The 26,841-nt window shown below is 42.5% G+C and overlaps 1 protein-coding gene and 1 long non-coding RNA gene across 2 annotated transcripts in view; both read left to right on the forward strand.

The window, feature by feature from the left end:
* The first annotated feature begins 1,035 nt into the window (after positions 1 to 1,035).
* LOC141155125 (uncharacterized) lies at positions 1,036 to 6,832 on the forward strand. The gene is made up of 4 exons (XR_012247513.1): positions 1,036 to 1,126; positions 3,605 to 3,697; positions 3,907 to 3,993; positions 6,564 to 6,832. It is a non-coding gene; the product is annotated as an uncharacterized lncRNA (long non-coding RNA).
* A 1,998-nt stretch (positions 6,833 to 8,830) lies between these two features.
* Positions 8,831 to 26,841, forward strand: part of LOC141155584 (uncharacterized) — a 98,526-nt gene continuing 80,515 nt past the window's right edge. The window contains exons 1-4 of the mRNA XM_073642455.1: positions 8,831 to 8,924; positions 9,038 to 9,136; positions 11,621 to 11,713; positions 11,923 to 12,009. Coding sequence (XP_073498556.1) covers positions 8,831 to 8,924; positions 9,038 to 9,136; positions 11,621 to 11,713; positions 11,923 to 12,009 — 373 coding nt within the window. The remainder of the gene's footprint in view (positions 8,925 to 9,037; positions 9,137 to 11,620; positions 11,714 to 11,922; positions 12,010 to 26,841) is intronic.

Here is a 26,841-nt window from a genome sequence, read left to right on the forward strand (position 1 = left end):
TTGAAATCAATTATATATATATTTTGCATATCTGTTTTACTAGACAAATTTAACATTTTTAAACGCCACACCTATACTGCACCCTGTTGCAGATGCTGTTTTTTGGATGTGTACTTACCTGGCAGTTCTTATTTTGTCATTATTTGAAATAAAGCTGAATTTTCTTGAAAACAAAAGAAAAAATGAAAAGAAATCTATCCATTTAATTGTGCTTGTCTAACTTTGCACACCTATTTTCTTAGTCCAATTTTATGACTGTACATGCCACACATATACTGAGGACTGCTGCCACATTTTGCTATATTTATGTTTACCTACCTATCTCTTATTTCTTATTATGTCCTTTTTGATAAGGTTTGAATAAATGGGATTGAAAAGATAGTAAAAAGTCAATTATAGCATTATACAAAATATATAATAAAAGAGAAATTGGTTAAGGCATTGGATATGGTGGAAAAAAATAAAAAAAATACAGTGGCTAAGAATGTATGAGCCACTAGTGGCAGCAAAGGCATCATCACTACCACTGATAGAAGCTGCTGTCCAGGCAGCAGTCCTATTAAACATAAGCTACATTAGGCCTCCTTTGTGTTTGGCAAGCGTATTAGTGGGGAAGAAGAGGAGAGCATTATGGGATTTACAACATCACTCATCTTCATCTCAGCAGGATAATGTTACCTCTGACAATGACACTGTCAGTTTAAGTCTGTGGTTTGCTCAGAACAGTTTGATTGATTGCAAATGCCAAAGAGAGATAGTTTTTGGAACTTTTTTTATTTTAAAAAACATGAAAAGTCTGTAGTAAGCTGTGCTATTAAATGGGCTGTCGATCACTACCGAGTTACCATCAATGTCTTAGTAAGATCACTTTGACATTACTAGGGTTGTGTTTGCATTAAATATTGATTTATAGTATGTTACTGTCCACATCACACATGCTATCTGCCAACTGACCACCGTTACATTCTACTCTTTGCTAGGAATAAGTTAACCTTTTTCTTTTTTTTTTTGCTTTGTTTTTTTCCAGGGCCAGTCAGTACTATTACACAATATCCCCCAACTACAGCCATGCCACGAATTATTACACAACACCCAACAACTCCAACCAAGACACCTACTACTAATGGTACTTTACTTAGATTACTAAACCTATCAGAGGGTTTTGATTCTTCAGCTTCGCTGTCTGGCTTCTTTCCTATTGAAGGGGATCTCCACATGAATTACTTTTTCCAAAAATCAACCCAAGGCAGTCTAAACTATCTAACTGCATTTTCAACTTACCTTCTTCCTTTGCATTGGCACATCTTGTTCACCCTGTATAAAGAGCAGTGATGAAAATAATATTCATGCTTTCTTAACAAAGCAATGAAATAATGCTGGTGCCTTCCTCAAAATTACAATCCAGAATTGTACAACAGTTTTCTATGTCCTTTTATTCTGTGTCAATGTCCACATAAATAGTATTTACCTCAGTATTACTGATACTCCCACATTACAATCTATCACATACAGATTCCCAGGCAGACCACCCCCCATTCCAACATACACATAGTATGATGCCTTCACAGCACTTCCCATGCAATATAATGCCTCACAGCTGTCACCACAGTATGATGCACCAAGATCTCATCACAGACAGTATGATGGCCAACACTTCACACAGCTGTGCTACATCAACACACACAGCTTTGCTACATTAAAACATGCATACACCTTGCATGCGCATCATGCTCCTCATCTTTTCAGCCTTGTCACATGACTTGAGAAAGTCTCGTGACTGAAAGATGCTGGTAGGGCCTTCAGTCTCTACATATACTGAACAGTGGAGGAGGGATCATATGGATCCCTGCTCCACCATTATATTCAATTCTATCTTTAACCTGAGGATACATTAAAATCTGAAGCCCAGACATACATCTGACATCCAGCAGGACAGCTCCCAAACTTCGGGACAGTCCTGCTGGATACTGAAAATTTGGGAGGTATAACCATCAGCCTTACTAATAGTGATGAGGGAGCATACTCCCTACTGCTCGGTGCTCGCCCGAGCATCTCACTGCTCGCTACTGCTCGGTGCTCGCCCGAGCATCTCAGTGCTCGAGATGCTGGGTGCTCGCCGAGTATTTCCGGGGTTGCTCGGCGGGAGCTCGGGTCTCCTCCCTGCATGTTTGGTGCTCTTTACAGAGCCAATGAACATGCAGGGATTGTCTGCCACTCACTGTAATGCCACAGCCATGTTGGTTGTGGCATTACAGTGATTGGCTGGCCGCACAGTGTCATCAGGTCTATATCAGACCTGACGCTGCCATGCTCGTCACAGTCACTCTGGAATCAGACAGTGTAGGGAGAGCTGCTGCTGAGCTAGGGAGAGATTCGCTTGTTTCTAGTTAGTGTAGGTGTACAAAACTATATTAGAGACACATATCCATCTCAACAAACAGTCCTTCTGAGGACTAATCCAGCTGCAGAGATATCAGGCAGGCAGTGTATATAGGCAGGCAGGCAAAGTATATAGCAGACTGCAGTGCATATAGCTCAAGAGACTCCATTCCAGTTCTGCCTTCTGCTGCTGTTAGATATTTCTAGAGATAGGCTCAGGGGCCAGAAATAATTTTTTTGGGGATATTAATCCTCATTATTTGCTTAAAAAGCAATCCAGAGAACACAGTTTCTCTGCGCCACTTGCTTGTTGGCACTACAGAATACAGCCAGGTCCTTTCCATATTACAGCTCTAAAAATCCAGCTATTTAAAACCGTGTTCTCTCCGTCACATGGATCACGTATACTTTTTCAGAAAATACTGCCATTTCGGACCTTCATTAAAAGTTTGTTTCAGTGTGTCAGTGAAGCAATTGACACCAGTTTGCTGTTCAAAATAGTTACCTACAGGCCAGGTATTTAAAACTGTGGTTTGTCCGTCACATGGATCACATAAAAGTTCGCTCCCAATTCAGGCATTTGTTGTGAGCGTGGAAGATATTGTCCACCATTTAAAATGGGAAAGGTGCGTGGCAAAGGACGGGGAACTGGACGTGATGGTGATGGTGCATGCAGAGGCCGAGGCCATGGGCAAGCTGAATTTGTGTCACAACAAACGGTGCTTTTTTACCTGTCTTTTCACACAGACTTACAAAGAATGTGGTGGGCACAGAATTATCAATATGTCCCCATACAGTATCATGTTGTCAGCAACACATCTGCAGTTTACATCGGGCGATTGGCTGCTGAGAGCAATGACTTTTGTTCCAGCATAATGAATCCATTCAACCAATGAATATGCAGCATTTTGCTCGTTCATTGGGCGATGTATAGAGCTTTGAACTCTCATCTGCATTGCCAGTATTTATAAATGCGGATGATACATGCACACACACTGTATGTGACACAAATATTGTATGTTGCACAAACATATACACAATGCATGTTACACACATTTAGCACACATATGTATACACAGAGAACATACACACACAAATATGAATACACAGAGCAGATACATGCAAACACAGAGCACATGCGCATACATATACATGCATACACATATTTGATTGGAGTGAAATAACTTTTTGGTTTGTTTTGGGGATTTTTTTGGGGGGGGTTTAGGTATTAAAACTACACAAAACCCAACAACTACAACAATGCCGTCAACTAACACACAAAGCCAAACAACTACAACAATGCCATCAACTTCCGAAGGTATGTTACTCAATTTATTAAACTTCCCATAGGGTATTGGTTCTTCAGCCTTGATATCTGGCATCTTTCAAATTGAAGAGGCTCTCCAGTAAAATTTATTTTGGAATCAATCTAATACAACAGAAACTATCCGCCTGCTTTTCCTATTGTTATGTCCATCCTGTATAAAGAATGATGATAATAATAATAATCATGTCTTCTGAACATAGGAAAGGACTGCTGGTGCCTTCCTCAACACTGCAGCCCAGATATGTACTACAGTTATCTGTGTAGTCTTATGCCATGTGAATGTCCACGTAAGTAAGATTTATGTCAATATTATTTAACCCTGTGATCTTTCTGAGGCAGAATTTTACAATGTATGTGTAGTATTGAATCAATATAGGTGCAATTATCTGCTCTGATCCAGTTCTGTACTTATTGTTCTACAGTACTGTGCAAAAGTATAAGCAGGTGTGAAAAACAATGGTGCAAAGCGGGAACGCTTCAAAAATAAAAGTGATAATCGTTCATGTTATCAATTAACAGGATGCAAATTAATGAACAAAAGAGAAATATAAATCAAATCATTATTCGTTGTGACCACTAGAGGTGATGGAATCGATTCTACAAGAAACAAGTCAAATTTTATGAAATTGTTTGGTCCCGGTGAATTCAAACAAAACTGCAAATCGATTGGCATGAAACACCCAAAAATGTTCGCCACCTACATCAATCACGGAAGGCTGACATGACTTCAGGCACGACCACATGGGCTTCAGCATAATAGCTTGCCGGCATTACATCACAAAGAACAGCGCAGCCAATTAGGAGAGATTATCATAGCCAATGTAAAAGCTGAAGCAGGGAATGCATGCTGCGAGTGGCTTTGCAAATCAGACTAAGTGCATCCATTCAAGTTTATGGGTGCATGTAAAACTTTGGATTGCACTCAAATGTCATCAGAGTACAACCTGATTTACGCAGGCACAGATAATGGAGAAAATGGAGACACTAAGTTCTCTGTCTTCTCCACATTTGTGATAAGATTCTCTCATGCGAGAGAATTGGATCACAGTAAACTGACACTGATCAAACTCCAACAGAGTGTGTCATTTACAGAATGGATCTGATTCTTTTGGAGGAGAGAATCATTCTTTGTGTGACCATAGCCTTAGTCTTTGAAAAATCCAGAAATTCAGTTGATTTAAGGAGAGAGAGAAAGGAGAGGTGAAACTGGCATCTGTCCTGCTGCTTTTGAATTAGAATTAAACTTATTTTTCATTTTTAAAAAGAATCTGTCAGCAGATTTTTGCTGCCTAATTTGAGAGCAGAATGGTGTAGGAGTAGAGACCCTGATCCCAGTGCCGTATCATTTAATGGGATGCTTGCTGTTATTTTAAAAATATTACTTTTTATCACCACATAATTGTCCCTAAAGAACTAGTAAACCTGCTGCCATGTGATCTTCTATATTCATGAGCTGCGTATAACTCCACCCTAGCACTGACTGACAGTGATTTTATCTTAACTACAGCAAGCAGCCAGTAAGTGATGATTGCAAGAACCTTTTCCCCTTTTTCATGCTGCTTTCAGATCATGTAGCCAAAACTAGTGACAGATTCTGTTTAATGTACTAGAATTAATGAGCAGGTCAGCACAACATTTTTTACAGCAAAAAAATTGAATTTGGTGTCGCACAGTGTGTCTGCTCACAAGTGACTGTTCTGAATTTTTACATTTCTATTGCAATCCTTCTTGTGAAGGAAAAATACTTGTTTTTTAAAAAAAATACAAAAGAATATTCCCTAAAATCCAGACATTGAACTGTGACTGTGTACCCCACAAAGTAGGCACGTTGCAATCAATTATATATATATTTTGCATATCTGTTTTGCTAGACAAATTTAACATTTTTAAATGACACACCTACGATACTGCACACTGTTGTAGATACTGTTATTTGGATGTGTACTTACCTGGCAGTTCTTATTTTGTCATTATTAGAAATAAAGCTGAATTTTCTTGAAAACATAAAAGAAAAAATGTAAAGAAATCTATCCATTTAATTGTGCTTGTCTAATTTTGCACACCTATTTTCCTAGTCCAATTTGATGACTGTACATGCCACACATATACTGAGGACTGCTGCCACATTTTGCTATATTTATGTGTACCTACCTATCTCTTATTTCTTATTACGTCCTTTTTGGTAAGGTTTGAATAAATGGGATTGAAAAGATAGTAAAAAGTTAATTATAGCGTTATACAAAATATATAATAAAAGAGAAATTGGTTATGGCATTAGACATGGTGGAATAAAAGAAAAAAAATACAGTGGCTAAGAATGTATGAGCCACTAGTGGCAGCAAAGGCATCATCACTATCACTGACAGAAGCTGCTGTCCAAGCAGTAGTCCTACTAAACATAAGCTACATTAGGCCTCCTTTCTGTTTGGCAAGCATATTAGTGGGGAAGAAGCAGAGAGCATTATGGGATTTACAACATCACTCATCTTCATCTCAGCAGGATAATGTTACCTCTGACAATGACACTGTCAGTTTAAGTCTGTGGTTTGCTCAGAACAGTTTTATTGATTGCAAATGCCAAAGAGAGATAATTTTTGGAAGTTTTTTGATTTTAAAATCATGAAAAGTCTGTAGTAAGCTGTGCTATTAAATACGCTGTCGATCACTACTGAGTTACCATCAATGTCTTAGTAATATCACTTTGACATTACTAGGGTTGTGTTTGCATTAAAGATTGATTTACAGTATGTTACTGTCCACATCACACATGCTATCTGCCAACTGACCACCATTACATTTGACTCTTGCTAGGAATAATTTAACCTTTTTTCTTTTTTTTTGCTTTGTTTTATTCCAGGGCCAGTCAGTACTACTACACAATATCCCCCAACTACAGCCATGCCACGAATTACTACACAACGCCCAACAACTCCAACCAAGACACCTACTACTAATGGTACTTTACCCAACTTACTAAACCTATCAGAGGGTTTTGATTCTTCAGCCTCGCTGTCTGGCTTCTTTCCAATGGAAGGGGTTCTTCACCAAAATTACTTTTTCCAAAAATCAACCCAAGGCAGTCAAAACTATCTAACTGCTATTTCAACTTCCCTCCTTCCTTTGCATTGGCACATCTTGTTCACCCTGTATAAAGAGCAGTGATGGAAATAATATTCATGTTTTCTTAACAAAGCAATGAAATAATGCTGGTGCCTTCCTCAAAATTGCAATCCAGATATGTACAATAGTTTTCTATGTCCTCTTATACCGTGTGAATGTCCACGTAAGTAAGATTTGCCACAATATTATTTAACCCTGTGATCTTTTTAAGCCAGAATTTTACAGTCTATATGTTGTATTGAATCGATACCGGTTTTACAGTACTTTGCAAAAGTATAAGCAGATGTGGAAAATATGCTATAAAGCGAGAACGCTTCAAAAATAAAAGTGATCATCGATTATGTTATCAATTAACAAAATGCAAAATGAAGGCGCCAAAGAGAAATATAAATCAAATCATTATTCATTGTGAACAATAGAACTGATGGAATCGATTCTACGGGAATCGAGTTCAAGTTGAACTTTATGAAATTGTCTGGTCCCGGCGAATTTCAAGAATCTGCAAATTGATATGCGTGAAACGCAAAAAAATGTTTGCAACCTTTACACACATTGAAGAAGAGTACATTAATCACGGACCATAGCCTTAGTCTTTAAATAATTCATGAATTCAGTTGATATGGGTAGAGAGAGAAAGGAGAGGTGTAACTGGCATCCATCCTGCTGCATTTAAATTAGAGTTACACTTTTTTTTAATTTTGAAAGGGAATCCGTCAGCAGGTTTTTGCTACCTAATTTGAGAGCAGCATGATGTAGGAGAAGAGACCCTGATCGAAGTGATGTAACACTTAATGGGATGCTTCCTGCTGTTTTGAAAATATTACTTTTTTATCACACATGACTGTCATTAAAAGACTAGTAAACCTGCTGCCATGTAGTCCTCCATATTGATGAGCTGTGTAAAACCCCTCCCCACAAGTGATTGACAGCGATTTTATCAGAACTACAGCAAGCAGCCAGTAAGTGATGATTGCAAGAACCTTTCCCCTTTTCCATGCTGCTTTCAGATCATGTAGCAAAAACTAGTGGCAGATTCTGTTTAATGTACTAGAATTAATAAGCAGGTCAGCACAACATTTTTACAGCAAAAAAATGTGAATTCAGTGTCGCACAGTGTGTTTGCTCACAAGTGACTGTTCTGAATTTTTACATTTCTTTTGCAATCCTTCTTGTGAAAGATAAATAGTTGTTTTTTTAAATACAAAAGAATATTCTCTAAAATGCAGACATTGAACTGCGACAAGTAGGCATGTTGCAATCAATTATATGAATATATTTTTGTTTTACTAGACAAATTTAACATTTTAAATGCCACACCTATACAGCACCCTGTTGCAGATGCTGTTTTTTGGATGTGTACTTACCTGGCAGTTCTTATTTTGTCATTATTAGAAATAAAGCTGAATTTTCTTGAAAACATAAAAGAAAAAATGTAAAGAAATCTATCCATTTAATTGTGCTTGTCTAATTTTGCACACCTATTTTCTTAGTCCAATTTTATGACTGTACATGCCACACATATACTGAGGACTGCTGCCACATTTTGCTATATTTATGTGTACCAACCTATCTCTTATTTCTTATTATGTCCTTTTTGATAAGGTTTGAATAAATGGGATTGAAAAGATAGTAAAAAGTCAATTATAGCATTATACAAAATATATAATAAAAGAGAAATTGGTTATGGCATTAGACATGGTAGAATAAAAGAAAAAACATACAGTGGCTAAGAATGTATGAGCCACTAGTGGCAGCAAAGGCATCATCACTACCACTGACAGAAGCTGCTGTCCAGGCAGTAGTCCTACTAAACATAAGCTACATTAGGCCTTCTTTGTGTTTGACAAGCATATTAGTGGGGAAGAAGCGGAGAGCATTATGGGATTTACAACATCATTCAACTTCATCTCAGTTTTATTGATTGCAAATGCCAAAGAGGGATAATTTTTGGAACTTTTTTGAGTTTAAAAAACATGAAAAGTCTGTAGTAAGCTGTGCTATTAAATGGGCTGTCGATCACTACCGAGTTACCGTCAATGTCTTAGTAAGATCACTTTGACATTACAAGGGTTATGTTTGCCTCAAAGATTGATTTACAGTATGTTATTGGCCACATCACACATGCTATCTGCCAACTGACCACCATTACATTCTACTCTTTCCTAGGAATAATTTAACCTTTTTCTTTTTTTTTGTTTTGTTTTGTTCCAGGGCCAGTCAGTACTACTACACAATATCCCCCAACTATAGCCATGCCACAAATTACTACACAGCGCCCAACAACTCCAACCAAGACACCTACTACTAATGGTACTTTACCCAACTTACTAAACCTATCAGAGTGTTTTGATTCTTCAGCCTCGCTGTCTGGCTTCTTTCCAATGGAAGGGGTTCTCTACCAAAATTACTTGTTCCAAAAATCAATCCAAGGCAGTCAAAACTATCTAACTGCTTTTTCAACTTCCCTCCTTCCTTTGCATTAGCACATCTTATTCACCCTGTATAAAGAGCAGTGATGAAAATAATATTCACGTTTTCTTAACAAAGCAATGAAATAATGCTGGTGCCTTCCTCAAAATTGCAATCCAGATATGTACAATAGTTTTCTATGTCCTTTTATTCTGTGTCAATGTCCACATAAGTAGCATTTACTTCAGTATTACTGATACTCCCACATTACAATCTATCACATACAGATTCCCAGGCAGACCACCCCCCATTCCAACATACACACAGTATGATGCCTTCACAGCACTCCCCATGCAATATAATGCCTCATAGCTGTCATCATAGTATGATGCCCCAAGACCTCATCACAGACAGTATGATGGCCAACACTTCACACAGCTCGGCTACATCAACACACATAGCTTTGCTACATCAACACACACTGCTTTGCTACATCAACACACACAGCTTTGCTACATTAAAACATGCATGCACCTTGCTTGCGCATCATGCTCCTCATTTTTTCTCCCTTGTCACATGACCTGAGAATGTCTCACGACTGAAAGATGCTGGCAGAGCCTTCAGTCTCTACATATACTGAACAGTGGACGAGGGATCATATGGATCCCTGCTCCACCATTATATTCAATTCTATCTTTAACCTGAGGATACATTAAAATCTGAAGCCCAGACATACATCTGACATCCAGCAGGACAGCTCCCAAACTTCGGGACAGTCCCGCTGGATACAGAAAAGTTGGGAGGTATAACTATCAGCCTTACTACTAGTGATCAGTGAGCATGCTCGCTACTGCTCGGTGCTGGCCCGAGCATCTCACTGCTTGAGATGCTCGGCGCTCGCCGAGTATTTCCGGGGTTGCTCGGTGGGAGCTCGGATCTCCTCCCTGCATGTTTAGCGCTTTTTACAGAGCCAATGAACATGCAGGGATTGCCTGTCACTCACTGTAATGCTGTAGCCATGTTGGTTGTGGCATTACAGTGATTGGCTGGCCGCACATTGTCATCAGGTCTGTATCAAACCTGGTGCCGCCATGCTCATCACAGTCACTCTTGAATCAGACAGTGTAGGGAGAGGTGCTGCTGAGCTAGGGAGAGATTTGCTTGTATATAGTTAGTGTAGGTGTACCAAACTATATTAGAGACACATATCTATCTCAAAAACCGTCCTTCTGAGGACTAATCCAGCTGCAGAGATATCAGGCAGGCAGTGTATATAGGCAGGCAGGGTATATAGCAGACTGCAGTGCATATAGCACAAGAGGATCCATTCCAATTCTGCCTTCTGCTGTTGTTAGATATTTCTAGACATAGGCCCAGGTCTCAGGGGCCAGGAATAATTTTTTTTGGATCTTAATCCTCATTATTTGCTTAAAAAGCAATCCAGAGAACATCGTTTTTCTGCGCCATTTGCTTGTTGGCACTGCAGAATACAGCCACGTCCTTTCCATATTAAAGCGCTAGAAATCCAGCTATTTAAAACTGTGTTTTCTCCATCACCCGGATCACATATACGCTGCCAGAAAATACTGCCATTTCTGGCCTCCATTAAAATTTGTTTCAGTGTGTCAGTGAAGCTATTGACACCAGTTTGCTGTTCAAACTACTTACCTACAGGTCAGGTATTTAAAACTGTGGTTTGTCCGTCACACGGATCACATATAAGTTCGCTCCAAATTCAGGCATTCATAGTGAATGTGGAAGATATTGTCCTCCATTTAAAATGGGCAAGGCACGTGGCAAAGGACAGGGAACTGGACGTGATGGTGATGGTGCATGCTGAGGCCGAGGCCGTGGGCAAGCTGAAATTGTGCCACAACAAACGGTGCTTTTTTACCTGCCTTTTCACACAGACTTACGAAGAATGGTGGGCACAAAATTATCAATATTTCCCCATACAGTATCATGTTGTCAGCAGCACATCTACAGTTTACACCGGGCGATGTGCTGCTGAGAGCAATGATTTTTGTTCCAGCGTAATGAATCCATTCAACCAATGAATGTTCAACATTTTGCTCGTTCGTTGGGGCGACGTATACAACTTTGAACTCTCATCTGGGTTGCCGGTATTTATAAATGCGGATGATACATACACATACACTGTATGTGACACAAACATTGTATGTTGCACAAACATATGCACAATGCATGTTACACACATTTACACACAGATGTATACACAGAGCACATACACACACAAATATGAATGCACAGAGCAGATACATGCATACACAGAGCACATGCGCATAAACATACTTACATACAAATCTTTAATTGGAGTGAAATAACTTTTTTGTTTGTTTTTGGGATTATTTTTTGGGGGTTTAGGTATTAAAACTACACAGAGCCAAACAACTACAACAATGCCGTCAACTACAACAGAAAGCCAAACAACTACAACAATGCCATCAACTTCTGAAGGTATGTTACTCAATTTATTAAACTTCCCATAGGGTATTGGTTCTTCAGCATTGATATCTGGCATCTTTCAAATTGAAGAGTCTCCCCAACAAAATTAATTTTGGAATCAATCTAATACAACAGAAACTAGCAGCCTGCTTTTCCTATTGTCATGTCCACCCTGTATAAAGAATGATGATGATGATAATAATCATGTCTTCTGAACATAGGAAAGGACTGCTGGTGCCTTCCTCAACACTGCAGCCCTGATATGTACTACAGTTATCTATGTCGTCTTATACCCTGTGAATGTCCACGTGAGTAAGATTTGCCACAATATTATTTAACCCTGTGATCTTTTTGAAGCCAGAATTTTACAATGTATGTGTAGTATTGAATTGATGTAGGTGCAATTATCGGCTCTGATCCAGTTCTGTATTTATTGTTCTCCGCTACTGTGTAAAATTTTAGGCAGGTGTGGAAAAAAAGGCTGCAAAGCGTGAACGCTTCAAAAATAAAAGTGATAATCGTTCATGTTATCAATTAACAGGATGCAAATTAATGAACAAAAGAGAAATATAAATCAAATCATTATTCTTTGTGACCACTAGAGGTGATGGAATCGATTCTACATGAAACGAGTCAAATTTTATGAAATTGTTTGGTCCTGGTGAATTCAAACAAAACTGCAAATCGATTGGCATGAAATGCCCAAAAATGTTCCCCACCTACATCAATCACGGAAGGCTGACATGACTTCAGGCACGACCACATGGGCTTCAGCATAATAGCTTGCCGGCATTACATCACAAAGAACAGCACAGCCAATTAGCAGAGATTATCATAGCCAATGTAAAAGCTGAAGCAGGGAATGCATGCTGCGAGTGGCTTTACAAATCGGACTAAGTGCATCCATTCAAGTTTATGGGTGCATGTAAAACATTGGATTGCACTCAAATGTCATCAGAGTACAACCTGATTTACGCAGGCACAGATCATGGAGAAGATGGAGACATTAAGTTCTTTGTCTTCTCCACATTTGTGATACGATTCTCTCATGCGAGAGAATCGGATCACAGTAAACTGACACTGATCAAACTCCAACAGAGTGTGTCATTTACAGAATGGATCTGATTCTCTTGGAGGAGAGAATCATTCTTTGTGTGACCATAGCCTTAGTCTTCGAAAAATCCAGAAATTCAGTTGATTTAGGGAGAGAGAGAAAGGAGAGGTGTAACTGGCATCTGTCCTGCTGCTTTTGTATTAGAATTAAACTTATTTTTCATTTTTAAAAATAATCTGTCAGCAAGATTTTGCTACGTAATTTGAGAGCAGAATGATGTAGGAGCAGAGACCCAGATCCCAGTGCCGTATCATTTAATGGGATGCTTGAAAATATTACTTTTTTATCACCACATAATTGTCCCTTAAGAACTAGTAAACCTGCTGCCATGTGATCTTCTATATTCATGAGCTGCGTATAACCCCACCCTAGCACTGACTGACAGTGATTTTATCTCAACTACAGCAAGCAGCCAGTAAGTGATGATTGCAAGAAAATTTTCCACTTTTTCATGCTGCTTTCAGATCATGTAGCAAAAACTAGTGACAGATTCCCTTTAATGTACTAGAATTAATAAGCAGGTCAGCACTAGAGATGAGCGGTGTTCGACTTGAACTGTTCGCCAATCTCAAATTCGAGCTGTTTTGGGCGGTGTTCGAGCCGTTCGGAAAACACGAACGATTTGAAAAGAATTCGGCTGTTCGAGGTTATGTTCGATAACTGTTCGTGCACCAAAATCATAACTGGATTTTTTCACAGTAATGATGAAAATTAATGTTAATACGCAGTTTGAGTGTACAGCGGGGCGGGGGGAGGGGCAGGGGATGGATCTCTGCAGGAATAATGAAGATCTCCATTTTTTTTTTCTCTTTCCCGCATTTACAGTGGGGAGGTGCAATTTGTCAGCCTATCAGCAGCGCACACACGGAGCGAAGTGCTTTTTTTCACACAAGCAAGGGCATGTGTCATTGGCAGTGTATGTCACATGTCCTTGCCCTATAAGACCCAGCCATTTTCCCCGTTGCCACCATTTTCTCACTGCTGCAGCTGCGGGTTAGACGGCACCGCTGTTGCTGTGTGTGCTATACCTTGTTAATTTTAAGCCAATTTTCGCACAAATCTACAGATAGCTTGGGAGTAGGGAATAGTTGTGATTGCAGTCCTTTTAAGGACTAGGTTACAGCATTTCCTACGACTTTTATCAGGCAGGTCTGTGCTCTTAAATAGATAGGTTGGGAGTAAAGACTAATTGTAATTGCAGTCCTTTTCAGGACTAAGTTACATCAGTTCCTATCTGTTTTTGCCAGGCAGGTCTGTGCCAGTGCTGTGCAAGTTTTTTTCACAGCATTTGGCTAAATCTAGCAAAGCTAATCCTTTTTGGCCTATGGCAGAGTGTGTTAGTCAGTGGAGTAGCCTATCTGTGTTGCAAGCTACACCACTTGTGTATAGAATACCAATTTTTTTACTGCAACTAGTGAAGTAAAACCTTTTGGGCATAGCATCATTCTATTAGTCCATCTATACTGACCTCCATCAGGTTGCAAATTGAATATAATTTTTTTCTGCATCTAGCTCTGAAAAAATATTTGGGCTTCTAGCAGTGTGTGGGACTTGTTCTAATAGTCCATCTATACTTATCTCCACCAGGTTGAAAATTAAAAATAATTTTTATCTGCATCTAGCTCTGAAAAAATATTTGGGCTTCTAGCAGTGTGTGGGACTTCGTCTATTAGTCCATCTATACTGACCTCCATCAGGTTGCAAATTGAATATAATTTTTTTCTGCATCTAGCTCTGAAAAAATATTTGGGTTTCTAGCAGTGTGTGGGACTTGGTCTATTAGTCCATCTAAACTAACCTCCACAAGGTTGCAAATTAAAAATAATTTTTATCTGCATCTAGCTCTGAAAAAATATTTGGGCTTCTAGCAGTGTGTGGGACTTGGTCTATTAGTCCATCTATACTGACCTCCATCAGGTTGCAAATTGAAAATAATTTTTTTCTGCATCTAGCTCTGAGTGGAAAAAGGCCTGCTGCTGGTGGAAAGGGGAATAGGCGTGTTGGGAAGGGGAAAAAAGGTTGTGTCCGTGGGGTAGGTGTTAAAGCAACAGTAACATCTGCAGAAGAAAGACCATCTTCCAGCAAAACTAAAATGTCTACTTCTTTTAGCGGACAATGTGATAAGATCCCTTTCTTACGGCCAGGCCAATCGCTACAAATTCCAGATGAGGCACAAAAACAGCAGGTGCTTCAACGGATATCAAGTGCTCCTTTAAGTGGGCTCTTCTCCACCTCAACTTCAACATCACAAATACTCCAGTCCTCAGAGGTGTCACCCCAATCGCACTTGCTTCCTCACAGCTCCCAAATCTCCAGCAGCCCATCTGAGTATGGGGTAGAACAGATGGTTGAGTCTGCAGAGCTGTTTACTCATACTGTAGCCTGGGAATCAGAGGTCGGCTCCAGAGCTTCTGTGAATCCAGATGAGGAAATGATCTGCACTGATGCCCAGAATCTTTATGAGTCGGAACCAGGACCAGACGCAGGAGGTTCTGAGCATAATGTAGACCCTCATTCCCAAACTGTAACTCCTGTTGGTGGAGACAATGAGGAAGACGATGATGAGACTCAAATACCTGATTGGAGCGACAACTTTAGTTTTTTGTCAGGGCAGGAACAGGTTGGCTCTGAGGACGACGGGTGTGATAACACACAGGGTGATGATGATGAGGTTGGAGATCCCACTTACTGTCAACCCACAGTCAGCGAAGAGATGAGGTCAGCAGAGGAGGTGGAGGAGAATGCTAGTGACGACGAAGTCAGGTTGCACCTTCCTTGACAGAGACGTAGTACTGGAAACACGTCAACAAATGCATCCTCAAACACAACTCTGCCTCTCACCACAAGTCGTGGTGGCTCTTCAGGTCGCATGGGTGCTAAGCCTTGCATAGCCTGGGCATTTTTTCAGATCGATAAAGATGACCCAACTCGTGTTATCTGTAACATTTGTCAGCAAAAGCTAAGTAGAGGCCAAAAAATACATAGTTTGAGTACTTCATGCATGAACCGGCACATGGACATGAAGCATAAGTTGCAGTGGGAAGCTCACTGTGCTACAATGCGGCCTAGCCGGCCGGGCCAACCGCCATCTGCCACATCTTGTGCATCCACGGCCTCTTCATCCTCTGTGACTGGGGGGACAGCAGTCACACCTGTTTAGAGACGCAGACCTGCCACCTCTTTACCTGCTACAGCCAGCGTGATTGGCAGGTCATCATTTTCTTTGGAGGTGGTAACACCAGCTGGTGCTGAGCGCTGTCCGACGTCGTTAACACCACCTTTGGATCAAGGCAACCTAACATGTCCACCTGCATCTTCCTCACAGACCGGCAGTTTGCCGGGGACACCCTTATCAACCCCGTCTAAGCACAACAGCCAGCCCTCGGTCCCTCAGCTGTGGACAAGTAAAAGACCATTTCCTCCTAGCCATGAGAAAGCTAAGAGGTTGAATTTCACCATCTGCAAGCTCTTGGCTACAGAAATGCTGCCTTTCCGCCTGGTGGACACAGAGGATTTTCGAGACCTTATGTAGGTTGCAGTGCCCCAGTACCAGATGCCCAGTCGGCACTACTTCTCAAAGAAAGGTGTGCCTGCGCTCCACCGGCATGTCGCACACAACATCACCGCTTCTTTGAGAAACTCTGTGTGTGACAGGGTGCATTTCACCACAGACACTTGGACGAGTAGGCATGGACAGGGGCGTTACATGGCGCTGACTGGGCACTGGGTAACTATGGTGACAGCAGGACAAGGGGCTGCTGTCCAAGTCTTGCCGTCCCCACGAGTTGTGCGTCAATCCTCTTTATCTCAAAGTTCCTCCACTGCTTCTGCCTCCTCAACCTCCTCTCGGTCCTCCACCTGCACCCAAAGCCTGTCTGGTCATGCCACAAGCTTTCTAACTGCGCAGAAGGGATCCTGCACACCTCCTTACTATGCTGGCAGTAGGGCTCAACGTCATCTGGTGGTTTTTACTTTGAAAAGTCTGGGAAATGTGAGTCACACAGCTGAGGAGTTGTGGTCAGCTCTGGAGAACCAATTTCATGAATGGTTGTCTCCACTGGACCTGAAACAATGGAAGGCCGTGTGCGACAATGCTGCAAACCTGGGTGCGGCCCTACGCCGGGGCAATGTCACACACGTGCCTTGTATGGCTCACGTGTTGAACCTGGTTGTCCAGCAATTTTTAGCCCACTATCCCGGACTAGATGGCCTTCTGCAGAGGGCACGGTCGCTGTGTGCTCACTTCCGCCGTTCGCATCCCGCAGCTCAGCGACTTACATCTCTACAGAAGTCGTTGGGCCTGCCACTTCACCGGCTAAAATGCGATGTGCCTACCCGGTGTAATTCAACTCTGCACATGTTGCAGCGACTGTGGCAGCACCGACAAGCCCTGGTGCAATACGTTCTGACGTATAGCCTGGGCCAACGAGATCCAGAGGTGGGGCAAATCACGCTGGAGGAGTGGTCTCAGATCAGTGACCTATGCACCCTTCTGCACAGTTTTGAAATGGCGACGAAGATGTTTAGTGCTGACGATGCCATTATCAGCATGACTATTCCGGTGATTTACATGCTGGAGCACATGTTAAACAGAATTCGGAGTCAGGTGGTGGCACAAGAGGAGGTGGAAGAAGTAGAAGAGGAGGAGTTGTATGCGGAAGGGCTAACATCTGCAAGGTCCAGGCGGTCAGCAGCACCAAGGCAGCAGGAATGTGAGGGTGGGGGAGATGGTTTTACCAGGGCGCATGGTAGCAGCCAAACTAGTGAAGAAGGTGCAGGAGCCCAGGAAGAAGTGGAGGACGAACTGATGGAAGACTCATCAGATGAGGGAGACCTTGATCACATTTCTGTTGTGCGAGGTTGGGGGAAGAGGACAGAGGAAGGAAGCATGATTGTTACCTCGCCACCAACACAACAGGGACTTGGTGCTCCTGGATGCGCAAGACACATGAGTGCCTTCTTGCTGCACTACCTGCAACATGACCCTCGAATTGTGAGAATTAGAAATAATCCTGACTACTTGGTTGCGACACTGTTAGATCCCCGGTACAAAAGTAAATTTGCAGAAATTATTCCTGCCATAGAATGGGATGCACGCATGCAGGAGTATCAGCAGAGACTATTGCAGAATCTTACATGTGCTTTTCCACAAAACACCAGTGGTGCACGTAGTGAATCTCACAGTTTTAACTTGCCAACCGTGGGACCGTCAAGTGTTCAGCACTCAAACCGTAACAGAACCACAGTATCTGCTGGTAACATCAATTTTGCGGAATCATTTCACCACTTTTTTAGCCCATCCTTTGCAAGGCCACAGGAGACAAGAAGTCTGACACATAGTCAACGCCTAGAGAAGATGGTACAGGAGTATCTCCAAGTAAACATTGAAGCCATGACTGTGTCACTGGACCCTTGCTCTTTTTGGGCATCCAATCTGGATAAATGGCCGGAGCTAGCCACTTACGCCTTGGAGATCTTGTCATGCCCCGCAGCCAGCTTTCTGTCGGAACGTGTGTTCAGCGCTGCTGGTGGTGTGCTGACAGATAAGCGCACGCGGCTCTCCACTGATAATGTAGACAGACTCACGTTCATAAAGATGAACAAATCATGGATCCGAAATGACTTTTCTACCCCTGTGTCATCCTGGGGAGAGTGAAAGCTTGATGATTGGTTAAAATCACCTCACCAACCGTTTTAAGCTTTCAAATTACTTATCATGTTTATCTGTATCTTGGCTGGAAAATAATTTGGGCTTTGTAGTGTAGTGTGCAGTACTGATTCTATTAGGCCATCTATACTAAGCTCCACCAGATTTAAAATTACTAATCATGTTTATCTGTATCTTGGCTGGTAAATAATTTGGGCTTTGTAGCAGTGTGCAGTACTGATTCTATTAGGCCATCTATACTAAGCTCCACCAGATTTAAAATTAATAATAATTTTTAGCTGCATCTAGCCCGGAAAATAATTGTCGGGCTCCGAGATGCGCAAGACACATAAGTGACTTCTTGCTGCACTACCTGCAACAAGACCCTCAGATTGTCAGAATTCGAAGTAATCCTGACTACTGGGTTGCCACACTCTTAGATCCCCCACACTCTTCGATCAACCTTTTCATTTTAATAAAGACGAAAAAAATGGTCATTTTTGAAATTATAAGCATTAGCAGGTTATTAGAAACTGAAATCAAACAGTTTTCAATTCAAAACATTATTCAAGGTGATGTTACATTTGCACATAGGACCCCTTGTATGAAAGGAGCTTCTGAACTCTCTCGTTCATTGAATTTGTCAGGTTTTGGATGGTTTCTGCTTCAATTGTTTTGCATGAGGACAGAATACCCTCCCAGAGCTGTTGCTTAGATGTGAACTGCCTCCCGCCATCATAGACACTCCTTTTGATGATGCTCCAGAGGTTCTGAATGGGGTAGAGGTCAGGGGAGCATGTGGGTCACACCATAAGTTTGTCCCCTTTTATGCCCATATCAGCCATAGATGCAGATGTGTTATGTGCAGCATGAGACAGTGCATTATCATGCATGAAAATGATCTTGCTGTGGAATACACGGTTCTTCTTCTTGAAACATGGCAGGAAGTGCTGTTTGAGAAACTCCACATACATTATGGAGTAGAGATGAGCGGTGTTCGACTAGAACTGTTCGCCAATCTCAAATTCGAGCTGTTTTGGGCGGTGTTCGAGTTGTTCGACGAACCCGAACGATTTGCAAAAAATTCGGCTGTTCGAGGTTATGTTCGATAACTGTTCGTGCACCAAAAGCGTGTCCTGCATGTCTGGCGCTATTTAGAGCACCAATCATGCAGGGATTGTCTGCCACTCACTGTAATGCCACAGCCATGGTGGTTGTGGCATTACAGTGATTGCCCAAATCGATGGGAACAGTGCTCACAGTGAAACATGAAAAGCCGGCAATTCATCAGCGGCATACACCGGTACCCGACAATTTAGAACAGAAAGAATAGAGCTTCACACATAGATTAGATAGATAGAAACATGTCAGTCACATATATATGAAGTACAGTGACAGTGTTGCTTACTGTACTTGTCATTTAGTGTAAAGGATTTATCAAAAATAATAATAGTGTTTTCATGCACCGTCTCTTTAAAAAAGCCGGCCGGCAATTCAGCAGCGGTACCCGACAATTTATAACAGACAGAATAGAGCTTCACACATAGATTAGATAGATAGAAACATGTCAGTCACATATATATGAAGTACAGTGACAGTGTTGATTACTGTACTTGTCATTTAGTGTAAAGGATTTATTAAAAAAATAATAGTGTTTTCATGCACCGTCTCTTTAAAAAAGCCGGCCGGCAATTCAGCATCTGTACCCAACAATTTAGAATAGAAGAAATAGAGAATCACACATAGATTAGGTAGATAGAAACATGTCAGTCACATATATATGAAGTACAGTGACAGTGTTGCTTACTGTACTTGTCATTTAGTATAAAGGATTTATTAAAAAAAATAATAGTGTTTTCATGCACTGTCTCTTTAAAAAAGCCGGCCGGCAATTCAGCATCTGTACCCGACAATTTAGAATAGAAGGAATAGAGAATCACACATAGATTAGATAGATAGAAACAGGTCAGTCACATATATATGAAGTACAGTGACAGTGTTGCTTACTGTACTTGTCATTTAGTGTAAAGGATTTATTAAAAAAAAATAATAGTGTTTTCATGCAACGTCTCTTTAAAAAAGCCGGCCGGCAATTCAGCATCTGTACCCGACAATTTAGAATAGAAGGAATAGAGAATCACACATAGATTAGATAGATAGAAACATGTCAGTCACATATATATGAAGTACAGTGACAGTGTTGATTACTGTACTTGTCATTTAGTGTTAAAATAAAGGATTTATTTAAAAAAAAATTGGCGTGGGGTTCCCCTTAATTTTAGTCTCTAGCGGAGGTTAAGCAGACTGCTGGGGCAGATGTTTGAAGCCTGGGAAGGGGGTAATGCCCACGGAGCTTCCCAGGCTACTAATATCAGCCCCCAGCGGAATACCTAGCCTTTACTAGCTATTAAAATGGGGGACCCCCCAAAAAAATGACGTGCGGTCCCCCCTATTTTAATAGCTAGCAAAGGCTAGGCAGACAGCTGGGGGCTGATATTAATAGCCCAGGAAGGGTGCCATGAATATTGGCCCCCTCCCAGGCTAGAAACACCAGCCGTCAGCCGCCCCAGAAATGGCGCATCCTTAGAATGCGCCAATTCTGGCACTTAGCCTCAATCTTCCCACTGCCCTGTAGCGGTGGCAGTGGGGTAATAGGGTTGGGGTTGATGTCAGCTTATAATGCCAGCTGACATCAAGCCCAGGTTAGTAATGGAGAGGCGTCTATAAGACACCCCCATTACTAACCCCATAATCAAAGTTAAAAGAAAACACAAACACCCAGAATAAAGTCCTTTAATTGAAATAAAGACACATTCCTTTATTGTTCTAAATTAAACCATACTTACCGTCACGCCCATTCCAGCTGAAGCCAACGATCTCCTGCAATAAAAGAAAAATAATAAAGCAACCTCATCCTTACCTTTCCATGGTTCCCACGACAGCTTCAGCTCTGCTACATCGAGATAACAGGCTGGACCGCAGCAGAACGCCGCCATCCAGCCTGTCATCCCGCAGACACTGAGAAGCGCAGGCATTCTTGCGCTCTGCAGTGTCTGGCTGTGACGGCATCCAGATGAGCCGAGGTCATGTCCAATGAACTCAGCTCACCTCATGCACGTCACTGACAGCGTGGGAGAATTCTCCTGCACTCAGCACTTCAGCGTGAGAATTCTCCCACGCTGTCAGTGACGTACATGAGGTCAGCTGAGTTCATTGGACATGAATGAGCTCACCTCATGCACGTCACTGACAGCGTGGGAGAATTCTCACGCTGTAGCGCTGAGTGCAGGAGAATTTTCCCACGCTGTCAGTGACGTGCATGAGGTGAGCTGAGATCATTGGACATGAATGAGCTCACCTCATGCACGTCACTGACAGCGTGGGAAAATTCTCCTGCACTCAGCGCTTCAGCGTGAGAATTAAAGTGTATTCATTCAAATTAGAGAGACAATTTAAATTAAAAAGCTTAGAGCTGCCTCCATCACAGGGGGGCTCGCTCGACCCACCAGCGGACAGGCACCAGTATTGGGAGAGGGGGGCTGGCCGTCAGGTCCACCGCGGCTCTGGCACAAACCCGGCGTCACGGAGGTGGCACGGGCAGGAACGGACTGGCCGTGTCGGCTTCTCACTTTTTGGATTTTAGAAGGGCATGACATGCCTATATCTGTGTCTCCCCCTCCTTTTACTCCTCCACCTCTTTTCTTTTCGCATGACTATATGTACTTGTCACTTTTCCATGTGTTAGTTATGTCTTCTGAGCAGTTTGTCAGCTTTTGGACACCTTTGAAGGTGTTTTCTATGTGTTTCTATGTGTTTTTGTTTGCCTGCCATTGGTTTTAACGGTGTTCGAAGGTGTTCGACGAACAGTTCGACGAACAGTTCGGCGAACACACGGGTGTTCGACGAACCGAACCGAACTCGAACACTACGGGGGTGGCTCAACACTAGTCCTGATCCACACTCCATCCTTACCTGACAGTGAGATATCACACCTCTGGGTGAGGTGCAATAACTCTGTAGCAACCGAGCCCTCAGGGTGCTACACTTCCATTTATCTTCAGCCTAGGTGACGTATTGCGATACAGGGCCGTGATTTTGGCTATAAAAGGGTCCCCTAGACCCCTACCCCAAGCTTTTTAAGAGAATAATATATGGCGTGCCAGGAGACTCTATGGAATGCTTTCTCAGCGACGAACCGAACCGAACTCGAACACTACGGGGGTAGCTCAACATTAGCACCGAGTACAAGTGCTCTCTATTTGCTGATGATGTCCTAGTATATATCACTCAATCACATATATCCATCCATGCTGTTATGGCTGAAATAGATCACTTTGTTACATGGTCAAATTTTAAAATCAATGCAGCGAAGTCTGAGGCCCTCGATGTCTCCCTCCCCAAATCCATATAGGATTCCATCCAGTCCAACTTTCCCATCGCCTGGCCCTCACAGGGTATCAAATACTTAGGAATTCCTATTCATAGAGACCTCTCCCATCTATGTTATCTTAATTTTGGGCCCTTTATTGAACAACTCCATACAGACCACGGTTGACAAGTTAGAACTGTAAGATTCACTACGTGAACCACTGGTGTTTTGTGGAAAAGCACATGTACACTGTGTTCCAAATTATTATGCAAAAAGTGTTTAGGAGTGATAAGGGAAGAATTTGTTTGTTTGTCAGTTAAACTCATTGATGGTGATGTGTGTCAGGGCTCTTTATATCACTGTAAGCAATTGCAGACACCTGTGCTAATTAGTTTGGCAGGTGTGTCCAATGAAAGGCAAGACTACTTAAGAAGGCTGTCTCACATTATTAAGCAGCCTACATTTTCTGCCAAAATGGGAAAGAAAAAGGATGTGTCGGCTGTTGAGAAGCAACAAATTGTGGAGTGTTTAGGTCAAGGCATGACTACAATCAACATTGTGCGATGATCAGGATGAAGTGTCTTGGCAATCAAGAAGTATGTAGCTGATTCACAGTACACACGTGTGCGTGCTGATAAGGGCAAATTGAGGACTCTTTCCTACAGGCAATTACATCAGGTTGAAAGAGCAGCGGCAAAAAAGCCTTGTCATAGCAGCAGACAAGTTTTTGAAGCTGCTGGTGCCTCCAACGTCCCCCGAACAACAAGATGCAGGGTCCTTCAGAGGTTTTCAGCTGTGCATACGCCATCCTGTCGACCTCCTCTATCCACTTCACACAAGCAGAAACGGCTCCAGTGGGCCAAACATTACAAGAAGACTGATTTCAAAACTGTTTTGTTCACGGATGAGTGCCGTGCAGCGCTCGATGGTCCAGATGGATGGAGTGGAGGATGGCTGGTTGATGGACACCCCACGCAAACACGGCTACAGCGCCAACAAGGAGGAGGTGGAGAAATGTTTTGGGCTGGAATCATGGAGAGAGAGATTGTCGGCCCCTTTAGGATCCCTGAAGGCGCTAAAGATGAACTCCATAATGTATGTGGATTTTCTCAAACAGCACTTCCTGCCATGGTTCAAGAAGAAGAACCGTGTATTTCACAGCAAGATCATTTTTTTGCATGATAATGCACCATCTCATGCTGCACATAAAACATCTGCATCTATGGCTGATATGGGCATAAAATGGGATAAACTTATGGTGTGACCCCCATGCTCCCCTGACCTCTACCCCATTCAGAACCTCTGGAGCATCATTAAAAGGAGTGTCTATGATGGCGGGAGGCAGTTCACATCTAAGCAACAGCTCTGGGAGGGTATTCTGTCCTCATGCAAAACAATTGAAGCAGAAACCATCCAAAACCTGACAAATTCAATGGACGAGAGAGTTCAGAAGCTCCTTTCGAACAAGGGGTCCTATGTGAAAATGTAACATCACCTAGAATAAAGTTTTGAGTTGAAAACTGTTTGATTTCAGTTTCTAACAACCTGCTAATGCTTATAATTTCAAAAATGACCATTTTTTTGGTCTTTATTAAAATGAAAAGGTTGATCGAAAAGTTTGGGGGATCTAAGAGTGTGGCAACCCAGTAGTCATGATTACTTCGAATTCTGACAATATGAGGGTCATGCTGCAGGTAGTGCAGCAAGAAGGCACTTATGTGTCTTGCGCATCTCGAAGCCCCAAAATTATTTTCCGGGCTAGATGCAGCTAAAAATTATTATTAATTTTAAATCTGGTGAAGCTTTAGTATAGATGGCCTAATAGGATCAGTGCTGCACACTGCTACAAAGCCCAAATTATTTTCCAGTCAAGATACAGATAAACATGATTAGTAATTTTAAATCTGGTGGAGCTTATTATAGATGGCCTAATAGAATCAGTGCTGCACACTGCTACAAAGCCCAAATTATTTTCCAGCCAAGATACAGATAAACATGATTAGTAATTTGAAAGCTTAAAACGGTTGGTAGGGTGATTTTAACCAATCATCAAGCTTTTACTCTCCCCAGGATAACACAGGGGTAGAAAAGTCGTTTCGGATCCATGATTTGTTCATCTTTATGAACGTGAGTCTGTCTACATTATCAGTGGAGAGCCGCGTGCGCTTATCTATCAGCACACCACCAGCAGCGCTGAACACACGTTCAGACAGAACGCTGGCTGTGGGGCATGACAAGATCTCCAAGGCGTAAGTGGCTAGCTCCGGCCATTTATCCAGATTGGAAGCCCAAAAAGAGCAAGGGTCCAGTGACACAGTCATGGCTTCAATGTTTACTTGGAGATACTCCTGTACCATCGTCTCTAGGCGTTGACTATGTATCAGACTTCTTGTCTCCTGTGGCCTTGCAAAGGATGGGCTAAAAAGTGGTGAAATGATTCCGCAAAATTGATGTTACCAGCAGATACTGTGGTTCTGTTACGGTTTGAGTGCTGAACACTTGACGGTCCCACGGTTGGCAAGTTGGAACTGTGAGATTCACTACGTGCACCACTGGTATTTTGTGGAAAAGCACATGTAAGATTCTGCAACAGTCTCTGCTGATACTCCTGCATGCGTGCATCCCTTTCTATGGCAGGAATAATTTCTGCAAATTTACTTTTGTACCGGGGATCTAACAGTGTGGCAACCCAGTAGTCAGGATTATTTCTAATTCTCACAATTCGAGGGTCATGTTGCAGGTAGTGCAGCAAGAAGGCACTCATGTGTGTTGCGCATCCAGGAGCACCAAGTCCCTGTTGTGTTGGTGGCGAGGTAACAATCATGCTTCCTTCCTCTGTCCTCTCCCCCCAACCTCGCACAACAGAAATGTGATCAAGGTCTCCCTCATCTGATGAGTCTTCCATCAGTTCGTCCTCCATTTCTTCCTGGGCTCCTGCACCTTCCTCACTAGTTTGGCTGCTACCATGCGCCCTGGTAAAACCATCTCCCCTACCCTCACATGCCTGCCGCCTTGGTGCTGCCGACCGTCTGGACCTTGCAGATGTTAGCCTTCTGCATACAACTCCTCCTCCTCTACTTCCTCCACCTCCTCTTGTGCCACCACCTGACTCCGAATTCTGTTTAACATGTGCTCCAGCATGTAAATCACCAGAATAGTCATGCTGATAATGGCATCGTCAGCACTAAACATCTTCATCGCCATTTCAAAACTGTGCAGAAGGGTGCATAGGTCCCTGATCTGAGACCACTCCTCCAGCGTGATTTGCCCCACCTCTGGATCTCGTTGGCCCAGGCTATACGTCAGAACGTATTGCACCAGGGCTTGTCGGTGCTGCCACAGTCGCTGCAACATGTGCAGAGTTGAATTCCACCGGTTAGGCACATCGCATTTTAGCCGGTGAAGTGGCAGGCCCAACGACTTCTGTAGAGATGTAAGTCGCTGAGCTGCGGGATGCGAACGGCGGAAGTGAGCACACAGCGACCGTGCCCTCTGCAGAAGGCCATTTAGTCTGGGATAGTGGGCTAAAAATTGCTGGACAACCAGGTTCAACACGTGAGCCATACAAGGCACGTGTGTGACATTGCCCCGGCGAAGGGCCGCACCCAGGTTTGCAGCATTGTCGCACATGGCCTTCCCTGGTTTCAGGTCCAGTGGAGACAACCATTCATGAAATTGGTTCTCCAGAGCTGACCACAACTCCTCAGCTGTGTGACTCACATTTCCCAGACATTTCAATGTAAAAACCGCCTGATGACGTTGAGCCCTACTGCCAGAATAGTAAGGAGGTGTGCAGGATCCCTTCTGTGCAGTTAGAAAGCTTGTGGCATGACCAGACAGGCTTTGGGTGCAGGTGGAAGACCGAGAGGAGGTTGAGGAGGCAGAAGCAGTGGAGGAACTTTGACATAAAGAGGATTGACGCACAACTCGTGGGGACGGCAAGACTTGGACAGCAGCCCCTTGTCCTGCTGTCACCATAGTTACCCAGTGCCCAGTCAGCGACATGTAAC

This window comes from Phyllobates terribilis, unplaced genomic scaffold (genome assembly GCF_046119375.1).
Source record: "Phyllobates terribilis strain yellow unplaced genomic scaffold, ASM4611937v1 Scaffold_7__3_contigs__length_470593459, whole genome shotgun sequence".
Classification (NCBI taxonomy): Eukaryota; Metazoa; Chordata; class Amphibia; order Anura; family Dendrobatidae; genus Phyllobates; species Phyllobates terribilis.